This window comes from Herpailurus yagouaroundi, unplaced genomic scaffold, assembly GCF_014898765.1.
Source record: "Herpailurus yagouaroundi ecotype Mexico unplaced genomic scaffold, PumYag 195, whole genome shotgun sequence".
Lineage (NCBI taxonomy): Eukaryota > Metazoa > Chordata > Mammalia > Carnivora > Felidae > Herpailurus > Herpailurus yagouaroundi.
In genome coordinates this window covers 17,226,741-17,252,869 of record NW_024412426.1, presented here as the reverse complement: position 1 = coordinate 17,252,869, position 26,129 = coordinate 17,226,741, and the positions used below count along the sequence as shown (strand labels likewise).

General features: G+C 36.0%; 1 protein-coding gene across 3 annotated transcripts in view; it reads right to left on the bottom strand.

Moving 5' to 3' along the window:
- The window catches only part of COP1 (COP1 E3 ubiquitin ligase), a 259,773-nt gene that overhangs the window by 90,021 nt on the left and 143,623 nt on the right, over positions 1–26,129 (bottom strand). For all 3 annotated transcript variants that reach the window (XM_040446709.1, XM_040446711.1, XM_040446710.1), the window contains 3 exons: positions 24,165–24,273; positions 23,710–23,791; positions 6,548–6,664 (listed from right to left, as the gene is read on the bottom strand). In XM_040446709.1, coding sequence (XP_040302643.1) covers positions 6,548–6,664; positions 23,710–23,791; positions 24,165–24,273 — 308 coding nt within the window. The remainder of the gene's footprint in view (positions 1–6,547; positions 6,665–23,709; positions 23,792–24,164; positions 24,274–26,129) is intronic.

Sequence of the window (26,129 nt, the reverse complement as noted above, 5' to 3'; positions counted from 1 at the left end):
TCCCAAAAATAAATAAAAACGTTAAAAAAAATTTTTTTTAATATTATCCTCTCTTCTGGTAAAAACATGCTTCAGATAATCTCAGTGCTTAAAAGAGTTTTAAATAGTGTAAAATAAGATTCAAAGCATGTTCTCAATATCAACCACAAAAAAGTAGTTTAAAATTCCTAGTCTACTATTTTCAAGCAGGACCATGACTTAGGACTTGATATTTTAAAAGAAATACTTGTGAATATTTAGTATACCAGAAGAAATTTCTCATGCTATATTCTCCATTAAAAAAAAAAAAACACAACAAACTAGACATCTTTCTATAATATGATAAAAGGTAAAAGAGCAAAATGATGAAGTAAAAGAGAAAAATATATTACTTGTACCAAATAGAAATATAAGCTCTAAATGAAGACAGGCAGGGAACCGTCTTAGAATTAGCACAATGCATCACTACCCAAGTAGGATCCACAGTGCCTTTGCAACAGGGGAGTAAAAATGTAGTTGGTGAGTAGCGTACTTACTCATTATCTATTTCTGGCAACTTCAAAAGCAATGTTTAAAAATGTACAGCCCACTTCTAATGTCAAATTCATCATCATAAATGATATTTATGAAGCAATCTCATGAATGTGACTCTGTACTTCTCTCAGTGGTAAAATAAACAATACGGCTAAAGTGACGTTTCACAGTTTAAAGAGAAACATTTGGATAATAGTCTATATTCTAACAAATGCTACAATTCTAAATGAAAATGAGGCAACATCAGTCACTGTTTTCGAGTAATACAAGCTTTTAAGATTAAAAGCATGTTTCAATCAGTAAAAAATACATTAAAGGCACTGAAAAAGTAAGGACTGCTGGATTCATTAACGCCTTGCTCAGATACTAAACACCTATTTCAACGCCAGAAAAAATAACTCCTTACAGTCATATGAAACTGCATTGTGCTGGATAGAGCCAATGACATCGGCATCTATTCCCACCATCTTTTTTAAGCCTACGGAGGATGGAATGTTATAACTACACTGCCCAGATCCTCTTGTAGTTGTGCTTCCAGATGTGAATTAGTTTTCAGCACTAGGATGCACTTATGTAAGATGTGAAAGGTAGCAAGTCGGTGATCATTCTGCTTTGGATATTTCTGTTGCAATGAGCATCACTGTAAATATGTGAAGGTTTTCTGATATAATATTACAATATCCAGTCTCCAGCTTTTATTAGTTACACTGAAAGATTTCTGATCCCTTGATTATAGCAATGGCATAACATTCATGAACTCAAAAGATTCTGATCTCGATTAGATGAGAAAGAAAGAACAGCTCTCCCGGTCTCCCAATAAGAGTCTTAGCCTACAGATCTCTAACCCTTCCAACAAGTAAGTTTAGTTAACAACATTAAGAACAGTGGAAATATATGGTATTCTGGCATGAAGCATCTCTCATACACACACACACACACACACACACACACACACACACACACACACACCACTTGAAATAAACTGACAAATATTAAACTAGACCTACCAAAAAGAAAAAAGAGAGAAGACACAAATGACCAGTTAGAAATCAAAGAAGGGACATTACTACAGAATTACAGAAATTAAACTACAGAAATGAAAAGGACTATAAGAGAACATTATGAACACCTTTATCACAACAAATTAGAAAAACTGAACATACAAATTCCTAGAAACACAACTACCAAAAATGACTTCAAGAAGAAAGAGAAAAAGAGAAAATCTGAATAAACTCATAAGAAGAAATTAAATTAGGAATTTAAAATATTCTCATGGAGTCTAAGTCCAGATGGTTTCACTGATAAATTTCATCAAATATTTAAAGAAAAAATAATACCAAAGCTTTACAAACTTATTCAGTAAACAAATAAACACTTCCCAACTCATTCTATAAGGCCAACAGTTCTTCGCTATTAAAGCTACAAAACATCACAAGAAAGTTACGGATATCCAAAAAACACTTAAAATATTAGCAAGCTCAATCCTGCAACATATAAAAAGGATTTTACACTACAGCTATGAGAGATTTTTTTCTCAGGAATGGAAGGGTGGTTTAACATTCAAGACAAAAATAACAATAATGAACTATTACATATTATTAAATTAAGGACATAAACTACAAGATCATCTCAGTAGACAGAGAAAAAACATTTGACAAAATCTAAAACTCATTCATAATAAACACTCTTAGCAAACTAGGAATAGAAAACTAATCAACTTGATAAAGGGTATCTACAAAAATCTCCCAGCAAATATCATACCTAATTGTGATGGACTGAATACTTTCCTATAAGGTAAGGAAGTCCTTCTGCCACTTCCATTCAACATTGTACATGAGCTTGAAGCTCACGCAAATAAGCAAAAAGACATTAACATAGTAAAGGAAGAAATAAAATTACTTTAATCCATAGATAGCATGAATCCCAAATGTAGAAAATCCCAAAAAAATCCACAATAAAACTAAGAGAAAAAAATACAAAAGAGCAGTACAATTGCAGGATGCAAGATCAATATGCAAAAATTAATTGTATTTCTGTGCTCTAGCAACAAACAAAATTTAAAAATAAAATTAAGAAAACAATTCCATTCACAATATATTTAAAGTAATAAAATACTGTACGTTAACTGGAATTTAAATAAAAATGTTGAAAAAAGTATCAAAAAAATAAGAGTAATAACATACTTGGGAATAAATTTAGTAAGACAAGTTCAAGACTTGTATTCCAGGAATTATAAAACAATGATTAAAATGGTTAAGAAAAAACACAGCGAATTATATACCAATTTATGATTGCACGTGTAAAAATACCAGCAGTAAATGCAGCAATATGCCAAAAGAATTCCACATTATGCTCAAGCAAGGTTTATTCTAGAAATACAAATATAATCCAATATCAGAAAACGTAAACGCATCATCCATTACGTCAACAAATTAAACCATATGAGTTTATCAACTGTGACTAAAAAAGCATTTGATAAAATACTAAGTTGTTCCCAAGAAACAGTAAAATGAATTATTTGAATTTAATAAAGATTACTTTCCAAAAGTGGATACCCTTAAAAGTAAAAGACTGAAGCCCAGTCAACTAAGTGAAATAGAGGAGAAAAGAACTATCACTGTTATCATGTAATACTGCCTTGTAAGAAGAGAATACAATAAATCATTGAAAAAGAAATACAAATACCGTTGTATTTGTATCATTGTATCATTTGGTTACTATCAAGTATAAATGGATAGCTCAAAGACTGTACTAAACAGATACTAGATTTAATTTAAAAAAATTTAATAGGTGCCTACATATAATACAAATATCCAAATATCAAAAGTTTCTATCTACTCTTAGAAACAGTACTTAAAAATAAGGAATGGAAAAAGTATTTTATTTAAAACAGTAACAAAAAAATGGGGCACCTGAGTGGTTCCACCAGTTAAGCGTCTGACTTTGGCTCAGGTCATGATTTCATGTTCGTGAGTTCAAGCCCCGCATCAGGCTCTGTACTAACAGCTCAGAGCCTGAAGCCCGCTTCAGATTCTGTGTCTCCCTTTCTCCCTGCCCCTCCCCTGCTCACACACTCTCTCTCTCAAAAACAAATAAACTGTTAAAAAATAAAATAAAAAAACAAAATGGTACCAAAATTATAATATACATAGAACATAGTTAACCAGAAAAACCTTAAGCCTAAATGAAATAAACTATAAAATCTCGCTGTAGGATAGAAAATAATCCAAACAAACAGAAAAATACCCCTTCTAACTATGTGGGAAGATATACTATCTTAATAAGGCCAGTGGTTCCAAAATTAACAAGTAAATACAATGTAATTCAGAAGAGAATCCCAAAAGAATTTTTCTAGAATTGGAAAAATATAAATCTTAAAGCATACATGGAAAATTAAATGCAAAAATTAAGTAAGAACTACATGAAATTTTAAAACAGTAGGAGCAAACTGCCTGCCAGATAGCAAAGCATTTTTAAAAGCAGGTTTCCCTAATACAGGTATGCTGTTTCTAAGGGGCACACACACCACAACCTGTATAGCAGTGCTATCAACAACAGCTAAAGTATGGAAAGAGCACAAATGTCCATCGATGGATGAATGGATACAGAAGATGCGGTGTGTACACGCACGCCCGCATGCACGCACGCAATGGAGTATTCCTCGGCAATCAAAAAAGAATGAAATCTTGCCATTTGCAACTATGTGGATGGAACTAGAGGGTATCATGCGAAGCGAAATTAGTCAGAGAAAGGCAAATATCATATGACTGCACTCATGAGGAATTTAAGATACAAAACAGATGAGCATAAAAGAAAGGAAGCAAAAAATATATATGACAGGGAAGGGGACAAAACATAAGAGACTCTTAAGGAGAAAAAACAGTTGTTGGACGGGTTGTGGGAGGAGGGTGGGCTAAATGGGTAAGGGGCATTAAGGAATCTACTCCTGAAATCATTGTTGCACTATATGCTAACTAACTTGGATGTGAATGAATGAATGTAGGTTTCCCTAGGAACACCTGGTTGGCTCAGTGAGAAGAGCATGCAATCCTTCATCTCAAGGTTGTGAGTTTGACCCCACATTGGGTGTAGAGACCACTTAAATAAATAAACTTTAAAAAATAAAATAAAATAATAGGGACACCTGGGTGGCTCAGTTGGCTAAGCGTCCAAATCTGGCTCAGGTCATGATCTTGTGGTTCATGAGTCGAGCCCCACGCCAGGCTCTGTGCTGACAGCTCTGAGCCTGGAGCCTGCTTCAGATTCTGTGTCTCCCTCTCTCTCTGCCCTCCCCCTACTCACACTCTGCCTCTCTCTCTCCCCCCTCCTTTCTGTCTCTCAAAAATAAATAAAAATTAAAAAAAAGGGGGGGTACCACTTTCTCTTTAAAAAAAAAAATAATTAATTAATTAAATTAAATAATAAAATAAGGTAGGTTTCCCTTTACCAGGAAGGAAAACATTTGAAAATGTTCATATCTGGCATCTGTACATACTAAATATTGATAAAAACTTCTAGTCATAAATTACGGCCAATGGTTAATGTATATATAAAATATAACAGTGGGGCGCCTGGGTGGCGCAGTCGGTTAAGCGTCCGACTTCAGCCAGGTCACGATCTCGCTGTCCGTGAGTTCGAGCCCCGCGTCGGGCTCTGGGCTGATGGCTCAGAGCCTGGAGCCTGTTTCCGATTCTGTGTCTCCCTCTCTCTCTGCCCCTCCCCCGTTCATGCTCTGTCTCTCTCTGTCCCAAAAATAAATAAACGTTGAAAAAAAAATTAAAAAAAAATAAAATAAATAAAATAAAATATAACAGTAAAACTGTTTTCAATAAATGCATGATAAAATATTAAAAATGAAAGTAACAATTATTGAGTACCATCTTGTAAGAGCTTTACATATACCATCTTCCTTTCATAATCCCCATAAGATAGGACTATCTCCATTTTAAGTCCAAGAGACTTGGGGAGATGAGTTAACCAACTTGCATAATCAGTGGTAGAAAAAGGATTTAACAAGGAAAATTCTGTATGCTAATAGAGAATTCTACCTACATATACATGTTAGACCATAACTTACTAGAATCTAATAAAGAAATTATATCAGTATATAAGTGAATAAATAATAAGTGGAAATAAGGAAAAGGTATCATAAATAAGATTTAAATTGTGCTTTTCTTTTTTTAAAGGGTGATTCTGTGTTCATGATATGGTGCTAAGCTCATCTTTATTAAAAAAAACTGAAATTATCAATAAAAAAAAATCAAGATTTCCTAATGCAGAAGTTAAATTATAGGTGTTTTGTTTTAGCAAATATTTAAGGGGGGGGCAGATACAAAAGACAAAGGAGTAAGGCAATGATTTATCTTCCAATCCATCACACTTCTGAAAATGAAAAGAAGGCACTAATATTAATTATAACAGTGTAAGTATAAACTAGGGCTGGCAAAGCCAGACAGTTGGTCACCCTAGCTAAGAAAAAGATGTTATCAAAAAATTCTTTGCTATGATATTAACAGATAACATGCTTTTGAGTACTTCCTGTGTTACCATGCATTCCATGATACAAGATTTTATCTTATTCACTATCCCTATATGGGTGCTTTGTGCACAGTACTATATACGTGTGTGCATGCGTGTGTGTGTATGTATACACACAAAATTGTTGAACGAGTGAATAGATTTCCTTTAATTAAAAATGGATTCCTGTGTCTATACAATATAACTTAATCATTTAAACATCATTATGACCTAAGTTTGTGAATAAGCATTAGTTCATGCATACAAAGACTTAGAGGAACAAAAAGAATCAACAAACCCAACTTTATGTATTAAACGTGGGTGACAGAATACTGAAATTAAAGCACAGCAATAAATGAGTAATGATGGCACAGTGCATACTTCTAACTTAGAGTCTAATAACAAAAACAAAATTTAAACCTATAAGGAAAGTTATTCATTTTAAAATACGGTCTTTTATCCTAGCCACAATACTCAACCAACATCAAAAGAAGATAAAACTGCTCTAATTTCTTACCTGCACAGCCGAAAGCCAAATGGTATCTAGAAGAGGGGCTGAATTTAACACAGCACACGTTAGCCTTCGCCTCAATGCTTGCCACTGAGTTGTCTAGGTTGGTAGACCATAGCTTCACTAAGAGTAAAGGACAAATAAAAATAAAAAGAATTAAACAATGCACTAGCAAATGCTTCTATAAACTAGAAAGTTAGCTTATTTCTACAGTTGCCTTTTCATACTATTCCAAAGCATTTTAGTTTATGAGGACCAATACTGTTTAAACTGCATGACTGCATAATAAAACAATATACTGAAACCGAGAGCATAGTTTCAAAGTCAGAAAACAACAGAAAATCAGTGTATGCTGAGAAGTAACATGATCCCATATCTAAGGCATAAAAGACAGGGGTAAAACAAGCAATATGGAGATACATGTGTATTTGTTTTAGTATTCTTTAAACAGTGTGTGTGGGTGGGGGGAGGGTACTTGGTTGGCTCACTGGGTAGAGCATGTGACTCCAGATGTCAGGGTTGTGAGTTCAAGCCCCACCTTGGGCATGGAGCCTACTTTAAAAAAAATGGTGTGTGCGTGTGTGTGTTTCTCAAAAGTGTCACAGGTTGGAAGAGGAGTCATATAGTCACCCACTCCTACACACACACACACACACACACACACACACACACACACACAGAGTCATATATGTATTACATATATCAGAATACAAATGCCATTTAAACTACCTAGAAGCAGTTCTTATTTTATCTTTCAAGTGAGAATTCCATGATTTAGGGGCACCTGGGTGGCTCAATTGGTTAAGCGTCTCACTCTTGATTTCGGCTCAGGTCAAGATCTCATGGTCATGGGATTGAGCCCCGAGTTGGGCTCTGTGCTGAGTGTGGAGCCTACATGGGATTCTTCCTCTCCCTCTCTACCCCTCACTCACTCATGCCCCCTTTCAAATAAACATTAAAAAAAAAAAAAGAATTTCATGATTTTTCAATTTTATATAGGAACTCAGTTACATGATACGAGTATGTTTAAAGTAATGTTACTAAATTATTTAGCTAAACTTTAAATATTTGTTTCAATATTTGATATGCAGTCTATTCCAATGGTATATACTGAGAATTATTATCATGATTAAGGAATGGCAAGCTGACTAATTAGACCAAGTCAGATCTGAAAGCAGAAACAGAAAGGTGAGCTATTGTCTTCTAAGGTACCAGAGCATCTATCATTATCATATCATATCATATATTTTATTTATTTACAAAAGAGAGAGAAAGAAAGGGCACATATGCAGGTGAGCAGGGGAGGGGCAGAAGGAAAGTAAGAGAGAGGCTCCATGCCCAGTGCAAAGCCTGAAAGGGGGCTTGATCATGACCATGAGGATCATGACCTGAGCCAAAATCAAGAGCCAGACGCGCAACTGACTGAGCCACCCAGGTGCCCTCATCATATTGTTTTTAAACAAAAATGTCTTCATAGACAATAGAATACACAAAGAAAATAGATTTTCAAAATATTGGTTACAATACTGGTTGCACATCACAACTAAAAATAAACATTAATGGTAACAACAAAAATCTTCCTATCCATCTTTTCAGTGGGCACCAATGTCCCATCCTGAACAATACCCAGTTAGGGTCCAGGTATTGTTGTGTTTTAAATTTTTTTAGGTTTATTTATTTATTTATTTTGAGGGAGGGAGGGAGGGAAACCCAAGCAGGCTCCAAACTGTCAGTGCAGAGCCCAACACAGGGCTCGAACCCACAAATCATAAGATCATGACCTGAGCCAACACTAAGAGTTAACGACTGAGCCACCCACGCACCCCATTAGGTATTGTTGTTTTTTTTTTTATAAGCTCGTTGGGTGACTCCAAAGTACATTTAGGGATGAAAACTAGTATTAGGATAGAGTAAAATTTTAGAATCTTTTTTAAATATTTTATTTCATTTTTGAGAGAGAGAGTGAGCATGAGCAGTGGAGAGGGACAGAGGGAAGGAGAGAGTGAGGGGGGGAAAAAAGGAGGGAGGGGGATGAAGGGAAGGGGGAGGGAGGGGGAGGGAGGGAGGGAGGGAGGGAGGGAGAGAGAGAGAGAGAGAGACAAAGACACTCCCAAGCAGACTCCACACTTAGCAAGGAGCCAGATGCGGGGCTTGAACCCACCACCCTGGGATCATGACCTGAGCCAAAATCAAGAGTTAGAGGCTAACTGACTAGCCACCCAGATGCCTCTAAAATCCATTCAGGAATGCTAATATGGTAATAGGAGTAAAAAAAAAAAATAATAAGGTAAAAAATGGTACTTCCTAAGAATAGAGATTTTCTCTGTGTGAATAATTTACTTCTTATGAGTGGAATTCCATAGAGCATTTCTTAATATGTGGACTCTCAGAATAAAAGTTAACCATTAAAAAAGTTATTTACACCCTAATGAATTTATTAGCCCTCTAAGAGAAAAATAAAGACACACAATATTGAAATAAAAGAGTAAGAGTTTTAAATAGTAATACTTTATTTCTTTCATGTTATTTTCTAATAGGAATCATGTGCTATTTCAATTAATATATAACTGTCCAGGCAATTAAGATACGCAATTCTGAGATAAAATGGCTAGCTGAATGTAAAAGTCTACAAGTCAAATATAGCATTTATAGGTTAGAATATCCAGTGGTAGAACTGTACCTTAACAACGTAGCACGCGGAAGTTAATCTACAACAAATATTCATGGAGCACCTATTGTTCCCATAATCCCACTTATACTAATCACTAAACCCTTTATAAACAAAGGTTACAGATCAGTGTTTTATGAGAATTAAATATAAGTAAGTATAATGAGCTAGAACAAAATGACATTTAAATTAGAAAGTCTCGACTTCAGCCAGGTCACGATCTCGCGGTCTGTGAGTTCGAGCCCCGCGTCAGGCGCTGGGCTGATGACTCGGAGCCTGGAGCCTGTTTCCGATTCTGTGTCTCCCTCTCTCTCTGCCCCTCCCCCGTTCATGCTCTGTCTCTCTCTGTCCCAAAAATAAATAAATGTTGAAAAAAAAAATTAAAAAAAAAAAAAATAAATAAATAAATAAATAAATAAATTAGAAAGTCTCTTTTTATTTTATGGTAATTTTCTGAATGATGTAATCATTAACATTTTAAAAGTAAGTCACAATGACAACAGCCAAACTATGGAGAGAGCCCAAATACCCATCAACTGAAAAACGGATAAAGAAAATGTGGTATATATGAAATGGAATATTACTCAGCCATCAAAAAGAATGAAATCTTGCCATTTGCAATGACTTGGATGGAGCTAGAATGTATTATGTTAAGTGAAATAAGTCACTTGGAGAAAGACAAATACAACATGATTGCATTTATAGGCGGAATTTAAGAAACAAAACAACATATGAAGGGAGAGGGAAGAAAAGCAGGAAACAAACCACAAGAGGCTCTTAATGATGACAGTTGACAGAGGGAGGTGAATGGAAGATGGGCTAGATGGATGATGGGTATTAATTAAGGAGGGCACTTGTGATGCGCACTTCGTGTTGTATGTAAGTGATGAATCACCTAATTCCTGAGACCAATATTGCACTGTTATATTAACTAATTAAAATTTAAATCAATCAAACAATACGTCACAATGGTAAACATCATAATTACAATTTTCAATATGAAAGATATTAGAATCCAATATAACTAAGCTATAACAATAACTAAGGCTTAAAATAAAGATACAGTGAATATTTATAGCTTAGAAAAGGAAAATAAAAAATGATACATTTTAATTTCTTACTGATTATTAAACAATACAGGTGCTATGAGTTAAACTGTGTTCCCCGAAAAGCTATGTTGTATTCATAACCCCGGGTACCTCTGAATGCCACTTAATTTGTAAATAAGGTCTTTGCAGATGTAATCAAGTTAAAATGAGGTTATATTGGATTCGGATGGACCCTAAATCCAATGAATGATACCTTCATAAGAAGAAGGAGACTTGGATAGACAGGTACAAAGTACAAAAGGCCATGTATCAAGGAAGGCAAAAACTGGATGCAGCCGCAAGTCAAGAAATGGAAATGGAAGGACTGCTACCAGCCACCACAAGCTAGGAAGACAGCGAGGAAGGAGTCTTCCCCAGAGCCTTCAGAGGGAGCATGGCCTTGCCAACACCTTCATTTCTGGGCTTCAGGCCTCCAGTAAGGTGAGAGAATAAATCTCTGTTGTGCAAGTCAGCCATTTTGTGATACGCAGTATTAGGACTTCTAGAAAACTACTAGAACAGATAAGATGAAACAGTATTAAAATTAACCCAGTATTCCTAAAATGGCATCATAGATTAAAAAGTAAAATAGTAGAAAGTGTAGAAGAAATCAACAAAAGGTTTGGAAGAAAACGTCTGAAGCAAATGTAAATGAGATGGTCCTCAAAATAAAGAGACAGCATGTAAATCAATAATAATAAGCCTCCTGTGGGGCACCTGGGTGGTTCAGTCGGTTGAACGGCTGACTTCAGCTCAGGTCACGATCTCACGGCTCGTGAATTCAAGCCCCGCGTCGGGCTCTGTGCCGACAGCTCAGAGCCCGGAGCCTGCTTCGGATTCTGTGTCTCCCTCTCTCTCTCTGCCCCTCCCCGCTCACGTTCTGTCTCTCCCTGTCTCTCAAAAATAAATAAACATTAAAAAAATAATAATAAAATAATAAGCCTCCTGTTACTTTCTCCTTAAGAGAATGATAGTAAAGATTTCATGGAACATCAAAACTTAGAACTTCATCATTTAGTGTGAAAACTTTGTAAGAAAAAGTAAAAGTGAATTTAAAAGAAAATTCCCTCCTCCAGGTGAAGAACTAATTAAGGAAATTAAAAGAAACACGCTTCACTTATGTACACGTAGTCTTCTTTGAACTTCCTTACAACATCAAAATAGTGACTGCCAGAACAGCCGTGTTGCAACGTAGGAGGCTAAAAGTAAAACCAATACTACCTAGCTGGCTTTAGGAAGTGAACTTGTCACTCAAACCTGTATATCTTATTACAAGTTTGATTAAAGTTAAGAAGTAAAGTTTTTTCTAAGTATCATCTGAATCTTAAATCCCATTAAAAAATACTCAATTTTTAAAAATCCAACTACCCTGGAAGATCAGTATAGTTTACCATCTATTAATTTTTAAAATAAGAGTTAAACAGTCTCCAAGTACTTTTGTTCAAAATTATTTTTCCAAAACTAGAATACATTGAATATCTATAATAACGTCAACACCAATTCCAATAAGCAGGATTTATGTTTCAGAGCTTCTTTGCATGTCTGTTTGCACCAAAACTGCTAAAACGGAATTCGTGAAGAGGAGGAGGAGGAGGAGGAGGAGGAGGAGGAGGAGGAGGAGGAGGAAGCGGAAGAGGAGGAGGAGAAAACAGGCACCGGTGGGTGTTTGACACGGTAAAAAAAAAAGCCTGTCTTCAGTGCAACTATGAATACATTTGATATCCCCTACTCTTGAACCACTTCTGAGCCACTGCCTACATACTACAGAAAACACAACGAGCAGAAAGGGATGGTGCTGTTTCACCAAACACTACAGAAAACCTGAGGGACATATGCACTATATTATAAATCTATTTAAAAATATGAAAGACTAGACACAAAGATGTGTACTTTGCCAATACTGATTTACCCTCAAGTTTTTCTTTTCAACTTGATCAAATAGAGAAAACAGGCTTTGTTATATTAGTTACCTATTGTTGTTGTACAGCCAACTGCCCCAGTACTCAGCAACTTAAAACAGCAAAATTTGCTGTTACACAGTTTCTGATTGTCAGGAATCTCTGAGCAGCTCAGCTGGATGGTTTTTGCTCAGAGTCTCCAGGATAAGAGGTCTCCATGCAGCTGAACTCGAGGATCTGCTTTCAAGCTCAGTCCCTCAACATGGCTCTTGGCATGTGATTCAGTTCCCCGTAATATGGGCTTGTGACAATACTGCTAGCGTCTCCTCATGGACCCAAATGAAGATAAAGGCTAAATGTTTTATTTTTTTTATTTTTTTTTCAACGTTTATTTATTTTGGGGACAGAGAGAGACAGAGCATGAACGGGGGAGGGGCAGAGAGAGAGAGAGACACAGAATCGGAAACAGGCTCCAGGCTCCGAGCCATCAGCCCAGAGCCTGACACGGGGCTCGAACTCACGGACCGCGAGATCGTGACCTGGCTGAAGTCGGACGCTTAACCGACTGCGCCACCCAGGCTCCCCAAAGGCTAAATGTTTTATATGAACTAATTTCAGAAGTGACATACACTGGGTGGCTCAGCCAGTTGAGTGTCTGACTCTTGATTTTGGCTCAGGTCATGATCTTACGGCTCACGGGCTGAAGCCCCAAGTCGGGCTCTGCGCTCACAGCAGGCTCACACAGCCTGCTGGGGATTCTCTCTCCCTCTCTGCCCCTCCCCTGCTCTTTTGCACTGTCCCGCGCATAGTCTCCTTCACCCCTCAAAAATAAATAAAGTAACTTAAAAAAAAAAAAGTGACATACCTTCACTTCTGTGGTACTTTACCAATCATACAGAATGGAATAATGGGGAGGTAGGGAATTACACAAGCGGTCACTGGGCCATTTGGGATGCTAACATAAGCCTTTGAACTTCGTTTAGATAAAGGAGATATTCCACTTAGTAAAGTTATAACTTTTAGAAAAGGTAACTACCTAAAGTTATAAGACAGATAATACTATTTATGATAATACTATTTACTTTGTTGCAGTTATATTTTTTAGTCCTTTGATAAAAAAAAGTATTTCATTTAGTATGAGTTAACTGAAATTATTTTTTTAATTTGTCAAGATTTCAAATTCATCACTTTCACATTAACGTATGCAGCTATGAAAATCTGGAATAAATAAGAACCTGTAAATAGTGCTATTACTCTTCAAATTCATATTTGGGGATAAAAAAAAAACGTTAAAGAATGTGTTAATTCTAATTCAGTAAGATAACTCATTGCAAATGATTCTTAGTTTATGTATTTAAAAAGAAAAACATATTTCTCCTAAACAACTTAAAATTAGTTCATAACATTCTTTTCTGATTAACTTGCTACACAGCAAAACTGCATCTATACGCCTACTACATTCATGTTTAACATTAACTTGTTTAACATACAAGTATGTGCATATGTATTTGAAAGTAAACTACTTTGAAACTACACAGCATTAAATAAGTAACAGCATGAATACAAAAAATATCATTTATAAGGACTCAATATTTATGGTTTAAAAAATAATATCCATTAGCAAATGGATATTACTAAATGCAAAATATATAAAATGTTAAAAAGTATAAAACATTTAAAATGCTAATAATAAATGTGTTAAATACATTAAAGGAATTTAAAGTATTCTTACTATAATCACAAAGGCAGTATCTTACAAGCAATAAAAAAATCACCAAAGAGTGATAAATACATTTACACAACACTAAATATTTTGAGATGGGTGTAATGCATTTGGGACTTTTAGTACCAACCAAGGCAGAGTAAGCCCACTGTAGCCAATTTCTCTCACTGTGAGTTTACTTAGAGGACAATATCAAAAACTAAAAGGAAATGTCTGAGGAATCTGAAAAGTAAGGAAAAACAGTCATTACGGAAAGGAAATTCAAAATTTAAAAGAAGTAACCAAAACAGGAGTGAGAGTACCATTTCTTTTCTCCCATGCAAGCCAAAGCCAAAACTCAATCAGCAAAAACTGAGCAAAATCCCTGTGTTTCTGACCATAAGATTGGTAAAAGGCATTTCTGCAAGTCACAGGGTTGAGAGTAATCTTTATTTTTTCTTTTGTTTTATTCTTGTTCTCTCTCAACTTTTCCCCATGGTGGGCTTCCATCACAGAGCTACAGCAGTATGGCAGGCTAATATTCCTACACAAACTCCATTTCTGTGGACATAAAAAGGAGTAACTCATCTGTAGAGAAACCCCAACTTTCTTGGTAAAGCCTCAGTAAAAAAGGGAGACAAAGAGTGTGGGAGGAACCTGGAAAGGAAAGCACTGGAGAAGATCCCACATTCTGTGTATGAACAGGCCTAAGTCTTATATGTGCAAGATAGACACAAAGCCTTGTGAATTGAACTACAACTGAAAAGACAACTCAATTTCCAGATTAACCCCTGAATGGCGTATGCATGAAACAAACCAACGCAGCACAGCAGAGGTTTGAAAACCACCCTGGCAATTTAACTATCATACAGAAAGCAAGATGGAATCTAAACCGCCAATCACCTACCTAAACAAAACGAAACAAAAAATATTCTCCAGATAATCTGAACAGAACCCAGAGTCTTACAAAATATAATATTCAAAATGCCCAAGATACAACCCATCAATTACTCGGTACAAATCCAGGAAAATGTGAAAACTTTTCAAATGAACATACCATCAACAAAAACCAATTGTAAAATCTAGATGTTGGAATTAGGCAACAGATTTTAAAGCAACTACTGTAACTGTGCTCCATGGGGGTAAAAGGTAAATACATTTAAAATTAATAGAGACAGAAATACTGAGTATAAATACAGGAACTATAAAATAAGAATCAAATGAAAATTTTAGGAAAAATACAGTAACTTGCATAAGTCACTGAACTCAATCAGTATCAAACTGAAGACAAAAGGATAAGAGCCCAAAAGAACACAGAAACTACTTAATGTAAAGAAGAGAAAAGATTTGATATCAAAAGAACAGAGTCAAGGGGACCTGTAAGACAAAATGAGAAGGTCTAACATATAATTGGAATCTCAGAGGAAAGGAAAAAGAGATTACTGCTTTGATGAATACCTAACAAAATAGATTCAGAAGAATAAAAAGGGATTCAGGGATAAAAAGCAACATTATATACTGAGAAAAGGGTCAATTCACCAAGATAACAATTATAAATGCTTAAGACCCTAACAATACCACTTCAAAAAAATCAAAACAAACAAAAAACAGAGGCAAAACAAAAGTCTTCCATAACCAAAAGTAGAAATAAAATCATATTTCAACAGTCTTTTTTTAAAATATTTTTACTTATTTTTAATATTTTTAATGTTTATTTATTTTTGACAGAGAGAGGGAAAGACAGAGAATGAGTGGCTGAGGGGCAGATAGAGAGGGAGACACGGAACTAGAAGCAGCTTCCAGGCTCTGAGCTGTCAGCACAGAGCCGGACACAGGGGCTTGAACCTATGAACTGTGAGATCACGACCTGGGCTGACATGGAACGCTTACCAACTGAGCCACCCAGGAATCCCTAAGAATTTTTATTTATTTTTAAGAGAGAATGCAAGCAGGGGTGGGGAGAGAGAGAAGGGGTCAGAGCACCCAAAGTAGGCTCTGCGCTCACAGCAGCGAGACCAATGTGGGGCCCGAATCCACAAACTGTGAGATCATGACCCGAGCTGAAGTCACATACTCAACCAACTGAGCCACCCGGGTGCCCCCCAGATTTCAACATTCCTAATAATCAATAGAACAAGGAGACAAAACACACACACACAGAGCAAAAATATAGAAAACCAAAAAAACAAACAAACAAACAAACAAAAAAACCTATCAAGTTTGACCTAAATGACACTCACAGAACACTCCAATGGAAACTACAGAATCTTTTCAATGCACCTGGATATTTACCAAGGCAGATCATATTCCAGACCATAAAAGAAATCATAACAAATCTAAAAGAATTAAAATTAGGGGCGTCTGGGTGGCTCACAGTCAGTTAAGTGTCCGACTTCAGCTCAGGTCATGATCTCACAGTTTGTGGGTGCGAGCCCTGCATCGGGCTCTGTGCTGACAGCTCAGAGCCTGGAGCCTGCTTCAGATTCTGTGTCTCCCTCTCTCTTTCTGCCCCTCCCCAGCTTGCACTCTGTCTCTTTCTCTCTCAAAAACACTAAATAAAGCATTAAAAAAAAAGAAAAAAAGAAAAGAAAGTTATATAAAATATGTTCTCTTACTAGAATTAAGCTATAAATCAAAAACCGAAAGATTTCTGAAAACTTTAAGCAAAGTTGGGAATGTCAAAACACATTTAAAAATAATTCTTAGCTAAACACGAGAACACAAAAGAAATCAGATGTACTTTTAAAAGTGAATGAACAAGTAGATACATTATATGAAAATTTGAGGGATCAGCTGAAGTGGTGCTTAAAGGGAAATATATACCAGAAAATATTTATATTAGAAAAGATACAAGGCTCAAATCAGTGACATAAATCTCAACCTTGACAAAACAGTAAAAAAGGAAATCCCACTCGAAGCAAATTTTAAAAGGAAATGAAGAAAAGTTAATGAACAAACACCAAAACGAAACTAAAACTAACAAAAGAAAAATCAATAAAATCAAAAGTTAGATATTTGAAAAAGATTATTAAAATTGATACACTTAATGCCACACTGACCTAAATACATAAATAATAGATCAGAGAGAGAACACAAAATACCAGTTCCAGAAAGATATAAACTACCAAAGCTCATTCAAGAAGAAACAGATGAACTGAATAGTCCTACATCCAGTAAAGAATTAAATTCTTATGTCACAGGGATAAAAGCTATACCACAGGGGACATAGTCAATGGGACTGTAATAGCATCGTACAAGTGACAGTAGCTACCTTTGTGGTGAGCACAACGTAACATAAAGACGTTGAACCACCATGTTGTACAGCTGAAACTAATGGAACATGGTGTGTCAACTACACCTCAATTACAAAAAAATAAATTCTTAGTTAAAACCTTCAAACAAAGAAAACTGCAGGCCCAGAAAGCCTCAACGACAAATTATATGGAAGATTTATGAACCAAACAACAGTAATTCTAAATAATCACTTCCATCTCTACCTCCCACAAACAAGAGAAATCATTTTACAAGGCCACCATTATCCTGACACAAAAGCCACAACAAAATTTATAAGAATAGAAAACTAAAGGCCAATACCCCCTCATGAATATAGATGCAAAAATATTTTTAAAAAATTAATTCAGCAACTCCAACATAGCAATACAGAAAGGAGATAATACATCATGGCCAAAATGAGGTTTGTCCTGGGAATATAACTCTACTTCAAGATATGAAAATAGATCATTATAGCTCAGGACATTAAGAAAAAAAAGAAGAAAAACAATATAATCATCTCAAGAGATACAGAAAAATCATGATAAAATTCAACATCCGTTCATGATAAATATTCCTGGCAAACAGGGAAGAGAATTTCCTTAACCTGAAAAAACATGTCCAATAAAAGCCTAACCCTAAAAATACCTATTAATGTTGAAAGACTATAAGCATTCCCCACAAGATCAGGACAAGGCAAGTATGTTTGCTGTCACCACTGTATACACCATCATTCTGCAAATTCTTGCAAGTACAACAAAACAAGAGAAAGTAGGAAGAAAAGAAAAAGAAAAGAAAAAAAGAAATGGACACACTTTGGAAACAAAAAAGGATTAGTGGCTCTCGTGGGGCAACCAGATCAGGTGGAAGTCAGTGGCACAGGCAGTGAAAGAGTTCACCCAAGACAGAATAAAAATGACAGAGGTGTCTTAAATACACTGCAAGGAAGCAGCAGGCAGGACAGCAAAGGAGAGGCTATCTACCAGAAGGCAGTGGTGGGGGGTTGTAGTTATGGGGGCAGTGAGGAGGTATTAGAACACATAGCATTTTCCTTTTTTGGTAACTGTGCCTGATTGTAAGTAGTCCATTGGTCAATTAGAGCTTATGGCTATTTTGAGGTGGGTTGCCTAATAAGCCTGTTTGCATTCAGTCCAGCAGTCACTGTGGGACCTTTTACATGATACAAGTTTTCCACTGCTCAAGTCTGTTGCCTAAAAGTGGCCTCTACAACTCTGCTGACATGACTGGCCCTCCAGTTTGGAATCTCCAAACATAATCTCTTAAAAATAAAGAGAGACTTTTGGCAAGTTTGTTGAAACAAAATTTATATATATATGTATATATATTTTTTTAAACGTTTATTTATTTTTGGGACAGAGAGAGACAGAGCATGAATGGGGGAGGGGCAGAGAGAGAGGGAGACACAGAATCGGAAGCAGGCTCCAGGCTCTGAGCCATCAGCCCAGAGCCCGACGTGGGGCTCGAACTCACGGACCGCGAGATCGTGACCTGAGCTGAAGTCGGACGCCTAACCGACTGAGCCACCCAGGCGCCCCCAAAATTTATATTTAAATATCAATTGTTTTTCTTCAAACTAGTAAACAATGAATGAATACTAATGTGTTTTAAACAACATTTTCAATAGCACCAAAACCAAACTATTTAGTTGTAATAATGTGCAGGGTTTGTATGCAGAAAACTATAAAACTGTTAAAAAAAAAATTTAAAGCCTAAAATTGGAAAGATAAACCATGTTCATGGAATGAAGTCTCAATATATTCAGATATCAATTTTTCCAAAAATGATCTACAGATTCAATACTATCCTAATCAAAATCTCAACAGGATTTTCCATTGGTACTGCCAAACCTGATTCTAAAACACATATGCAAGAGCAGAAAAAGTAAAGAGCTAAAACCATTTTTTAAAAAAATGGAAGACTACTTGACTTCAAGAGTTTCTATAAAGCTATAAATCAAGACAATGTGTTACAGGAGAAAAAAAAAGAAACAGATCAACATAGAATCTAAAAAATAGACACCCCTCTATCAGAAATGGACAGAACCAGCAGTAAGAAATCAGTAAGGACATAGCTGAATTCAAAACACCATCATTCAAATGAATATAAACGGTATCTACAGGCTATCTAATTAGAATATACATTCTTCTCAAAGTCACATGAGACGTTCAGCAAGACAGACCAAAATGTGGGTTCTGAACATATCTTAACAAATTTAAAAGAGAAATTAAATAATGTATCTCTTAGACCACAATGGAATTAAACTAGAAATCAGTAACAGAGAGATAGCTAGAAAATTCCATAACGCCTAGAGATTAAACAACACACTTTTTTTTTTTCTAAATGTTTATTTATTTTTGAGAGAGCAAGCAAGCAGGGGAGGGGCAGAGAGAAAGGGGCACAGAGGATCGGAAGCGGGCTCAGCGCACACAGCAGCAAGCCCGACACGGGGCTGGAACTCATGAATCGCGAGATCATGACCTGAGCTGAAGTCAGAAGCCTGACCGAGCCACCCAGGCACCCCTAAACAATACATTTCTAAATAACACATAAGTCAAGTAAGAAATCTCAAAAAAAATTCTCAAATATTTTGAAATAAATGAAAATTAAAATATAACTTATCCAAACTTGTGAGATCCAGCACTGCAATAGGGGCATTTATAATAACATTAAATGCATATATTAGCAAAGAGAAAAGATCTACAATCAATAATCCAAGCTTCCATCTTAGGAAACTAGAAAAAGAAGTGCAAACTAAAACCAAAGAAAGCAGAAGAAAAGAAATAATAAAATAAAATTCACCCTAAAATTCATACGGGATCTTCGTTGACCCTAAAAAGCTAAAACAATCTTGAAACAGAAGAAGATAGATGGAGGACTCACGCTTCCTCATTTCAAACGAAGCTACGGTCATCAAAACAGTATGGTAGAAAAAACAGACCAACCAACAGAAAAGACTCTAGAAATAAACCCCTGAAGATATGATCAAATGATTTTTGACCTTTTGAAAAGTGTCAAGACCTTTCAATGAGGGAAGGACAATCTTTTCAACAAGTGGTACTAGGAAAAATGGATTTCCGCATGTAAATGAATGAAGTCAGACACTTACTTTTCACCATACACAAAAGTCACCTCAAAATGGATCAAAGACATGTAAGAACAAAAATTATAAAACTCTCAGAAGAAAACAAAGGGCAATGGGGCGCCTGGGTGGCGCAGTCGGTTAAGCCTCCGACTTCAGCCAGGTCACGATCTCGCGGTCCGTGAGTTCAAGCCCCGCATCGGGCTCTGGGCTGATGGCTCGGAGCCTGGAGCCTGTTTCCGATTCTGTGTCTCCCTCTCTCTCTGCCCCTCCCCCGTTCATGCTCTGGCCCTCTCTGTCCCAAAAATAAATAAAAACGTTGAAAAAAAAATTAAAAAAAAAAAAGAAAACAAAGGGCAAGATCTTCATTACATTTGGCAATGACTCGTTGGATATGACATCAAAGGCACGGGCAACATAAAGTAAATTAGACAATTTGGACTTCATCAACATGAAAAACTTCTGTGCATCAAAGCACACTATGAACAAGTCACATATCTTATAAGGGATTAATATCCAGACTATCCAGGGGCACCTGGGTGGTTCGGTTGGTTAACCTCACCTCAGGTCATGATCTCACGGTTCGTGAACTTGAGCCCCCATGTTAGGCACTGTGCTGGCAATGCAGAGCCTGCTTAGGATTCTCTCTCACCCTCTCTCTGCCCCTCCCCACACCGTGCCCACAGGCATTCTCTCTCTGTCTCTGCCTCTCTCTCTCCCTCTCTCTCTCAAAATAACTAAACAGTTTTAGAATATATATCCACACTATCCAGAGAACACCTACAATTCAACAGCAGCAAAATAATAATAATAATAATAATAATAATAATAATAATTAAAAAATTGGCATAGGTCTTGAATAAACATTTCTCCAAAGAAGATATACAAATGGCCAATAAGCACATGAAAAGACACTCAACATCACTATGATTAGGGCAATGCAAAGCAAAACCACAATAAGATACCCCTTCACACCATTAAAATCATTACCAGGAAGGAAGGAAATAACAGGTGTTGGTGAGGATATGGAGAAACTGAAACAGTCAGGCACTGCTGGTGGAAATGTAAAATGGTGCGGCCACTATGGAAAACAGAATGATGTTTCCTCAAAAAATTAAACATGTAAGTACCATATCCAGAAAGTCCAGTTCTGAGTATATACCCAGAAGAACTAAAAACAGGACATAAAAAGATAGTTTGTCACTCACGTTCATAGCAGCATTATTCATAATAGCCCAAAAGGTAGAAGTAACCCAAATGTATGTCTATAGATGATGAATGGATAAACAAAATGTGATACATTCATAGAATACATTATAATTCAGCCTTGTAAAAGAAATTCTGCCATTTGCAACTACGTGGATGGAACTAGAGGCTATTATGCTAACCGAAATTAGTCAGAGAAAGACAAGTATCATAGGACGTCACTCATGTGAAGAATTTAAGATACAAAACAGAAGAACATAAGATACAAAACAGAAGGGAAGCAAAAATAATATAAAAACAAGGCAGTCGGTTAAGCGTCCGACTTCAGCCAGGTCACGATCTCGCGGTCCGTGAGTTCGAGCCCCGCGTCGGGCTCTGGGCTGATGGCTCAGAGCCTGGAGCCTGTTTCCGATTCTGTGTCTCCCTCTCTCTCTGCCCCTCCCCCGTTCATGCTCTGTCTCTCCCTGTCCCAAAAATAAATAAACGTTAAAAAAAAAAAAATTTACAAAAAAAAAAAAAAACACAAGGAGGGGGACAAAACATAAGAGACTCTTAAATACAGGGAACAAACTAAGGATTGCTGGAGGGGTTGCAGGAGGGGGGTTGGGCTAAATGGGTTAAGGGGCATTAAGGAGGACACTTGTTGCGATGAGCACTGGGTGTTATACATAGGGCATGAATCACTGGAATCTATTCCTGAAATCACTGTTGCACTATATGCTAACTAACTTGGATGTAAATTTAAAAAATTAATTAATCCATTAATTTAATTTAAAAAAATTCTGATACATGCTACAACATATATGAACCTTAAAGACTTTATGCTAAGTGAAATAAGCCAGTCACAAACAAATACTGCATGATTCCACTCATATGAGGTAGTTACAAGTAGTCAAATCGATAGAGACACAAAGCAGAAAGGTGACTGCCAGGGGCTAGGTAAAGGGGAAATGGGAAGCTATGTTTCATGGGTAGAAAGTGTCAGTTTTGACGATATGAAAAAAGTTCTATGGACTAACGGCAGTGAAGACTGCAACATCATGAATGTACTTAATGCCACTAAACAGTACTTAAAAACAGTTAAAATGCTTCATTTCATGTTACGTGTATTTTAAAACAATTTAACATGAATAAATAGCTTTAAAAATCCTTGCCTACTTAAATTGTTTCCATTGGCTTCTATTTTCCAGAGAAAGACTCTGACCAGTGAAGACCTTTGAATAAATATTACTCTTCAGTACTAAAATACAAGTATTCAACTCAATAAAGGCTATCCTCAGTATACTATTAAAAAGTACATTTAGGGGTGCCTGGGTGGCTCAGTCGCTTGAGTGTCCAACATCGGCTCAGGTCATGATCTCGCGGTTCATGAGTTTGAGTCCCATGTCGGGCTCTGTGCTGATGGCTCAAAGCCTGGAGCCTTCTTCAGATTGTGTGTCCCTCCTCCACTCATGCTTGCTCTCTGTCTCTGTCTCTGTCTCTCTCTCTTTCAAAATAACCATTAAAAAGGGTAAACAACTTGCTACTTTTTGATCTTTTGGGGGGAAATCCAGATATGTTCATTTCCCTTTTACAAAATAGGGCATGCACTATCATTATGAAATAAACTTTTCAACACTAGAGTTATCTCTGCCTATCTAATCGCTAGTCTATAAGTTACATGCAAAAAAGGAGGGCGAAAAAATTAAGGCTATTAACTATAAGGTTAAAGAAATCTGTTAACAGGGCTTTAGAAATCTAATGGTGAGAAGAACCAGGCCAAAACAAAACAGTATGGACAACTGAAAAAAATGAATAGTAAATATGGATATACAAGAAAAAACAGAAGAGGTCAATTAAATTTGCGGGGGAAAAAAAATGAAGAACTCTTGCCTTGAAATATGATAAACTTCACTAAAAGACTTTAGCATACACTAGAAATTTAATATCATTTAAAACAGAGACAGGTCTAAATATTTCATCAAAAAAAAGTTGACTTGATGGTATATATAAAGGAATTGGTTATAAAAATGTCACCATGTGACATAAATCCAGAAAAAATTATTATAATGAAGATACAGTATACTCATTTTTCTTTCAGTCCAAAAGATAGATTTTTGTGCTTAGATTAGTTTTAGAATAATAATCACAAAGGACTGCCACAAGTTTTAATAAATATCTGTATCTCTGCCAGTAAAAGGAATTAAGTTGGGTATAAGGAAGTGAGGGAAAGTAGGAGAGGAGATTCAGATTGTACCTTTTGCATCATCAGAACCTGAAGCCAAGAGTTTAGGATCCATCAAATTAAAGTCAACACTCCAACACCTTTTCTCATGTTCCTGGATACAGAAGGAAGACAAAGTAGTCTCAGACAGAACATAGATGGTAAAATAAAGCAAAAAGTTTGATACCAATTTATTGCTCTGGTGGGAGGGAGATAAAACAGGCTATGAAAACAAATGAGATGCAAAGTAGTTCCCAAACTTTTTACATATACATATTTTATTGCTTTTGGAAATTCATTTGACACATTCTATAAATGTAAAACAAGTCAGAAGAGATGCTTCAGAAAAGCATTATTTGGTTATCATATATTTTTAAAAGGCTAAATTAGTGGCTAAAATTTGTAACTATAAAGCATATAAACCCCTACAATTATTAAGAAAGTAAAAATGTGGTTCTTAAAACAAGCAAACTAGTATCCTTATTTACCTGATAGACCTTTGACCTCTGTCCTGTGAATCCATCCCATAGGATGACAGTGCCTTCATAATCACTGCTGGCTAACAGATTCTTATGGTAACTACTCCAACTGATACAGCTGAAAGAAAGAAAAATAGTTAAGCCTTACTTCATGTAAAAATAAGTAACAACGAATACAAAGAATGTCGATGTGTTCAGAAAAGATTAGAACCCTTTTTAAATGGTTTACATGACTTCATAATCCTTAATCTGCCAACAACATATTTGGGAAAAAATATATCAAATAACTCCCACGTTATTCTACTGAACTACCAAGTAACAACCCTTACCACTATTCACACTGTTCACTAGCCAAAAGATGGACATAAGCCTACAGCTGCCACTGGCCATCTTTCATACATGAGTAAAGCATATCTATGAGTGAAAACAGAAAGCCAACAGGGCACAAAGCATGCCATAGCCGAAAGACAGAGACTTAATCAAATCGTACAGGCCCCTGTATCAAGTTGTGCTGAATGAGATACACTAATAAACTAATTTGAATTGGGTTTCTGTACTCACATCCAAAAACAAACAAACAAACAAACAAAAAATCTTCACATAAGCTTATGACTGAAATTCCAATTGAAAGAATTTAAGTTAGAATTAAGCTTTTAACATTTATGGTTTCAGCTATTCTCAAGTGCTCCAAAACTGAGAACGCATCTAAAAATGTATGCTTTTGGTGAGACACATATGTGAATGAAGCATATGATAAAGCTGATGTATATTAAGGAAAAAGCCACTTAGAAAGCAATTAACCTAGATGATCTCAAAGCACATGAAAATAACAAAGTCTTTTGCTCTCTACTGCCTACGTTCATGCTAAATTTTAGAAACTGTTAACAGTTCATTTGCATGTTTACATATACTTACTAGATTTCTGGGAGAAATTACATGGCAAGTTAAAAGGGTTAAATTTTAGAGTTCGATAAACCTGAGCTCAAATTCTAGCTGTGCCGCTTCACAGTTGTGGTTTGGGGTAGTTTAGTTCACCTTCCAAACCTGTGTGCTCCAAACTGGCTTCGGGTGTGCTGACACACTGACCCTTTCAGTCTTTAGCTCATAGCTTCCAGATTTGAACAGCTTCTTCCATTTACTCCAGCATCCCATAAAGTATTGCCGTATTTTCACATACGTAATTGACTCAGGTAAAATAGGTATAAGGATAATTCGAAAATGTTCAAAGTTCTAAATAAATATATTATTAGATGCATTCCTTGTATTATTTGATTTTAAGCCAGTGCCTGAGAATCACTTAGGAAGCTTGTTTAAAAAAGGTAAACCTTCTAATCCACCTTTTCATTACAGTGACATTTCTTAGGAATCTTGATAATGGCCAAGTAGTATGCTAAGTGCACTGTGTGGATTTATTTAAAATATAATCCTATGAAACAGGTATTACTATTGTGGCCTCCGTTTCATAAATAAGTGGCACGACATGGTGAAGAAACTACCTGCTTGAATCCTTGCTCCTCCAGAGACTAGCTGTGTGATCTTATGCAAGTTAATTAACCTTTCTGTACTTCAGCTTCCTTGTACATAAGATGGGGCAATATCTCATAGTTAAGTCTACTTAAGATAAATCATTTAAGACAATGCTTGCCACATAAGAACTCAATAAAGTTATGTCTTATTCATGCTATTTTCTTTCCACTTAAGATAAAATAACTATAATAGATTCTCGATGACGAGCGCCACTGATGAATGAGCAGGCTCACAAACTATCAGTCTACCATTTTTAGGAATGAATTAGGAAATGAAAAGGAAAGCTATAACAAATACATTACATAAATACTGTAATACTTGCTATATTATTAACACTATTAAAATGAGCATATATACTATATACACACACATACTACATATGTGTGTAAAGTAGGTGAATTCAGGTAAAATAGGTATAATTAGAAAATGTTCAAAGTTCTAAATAAA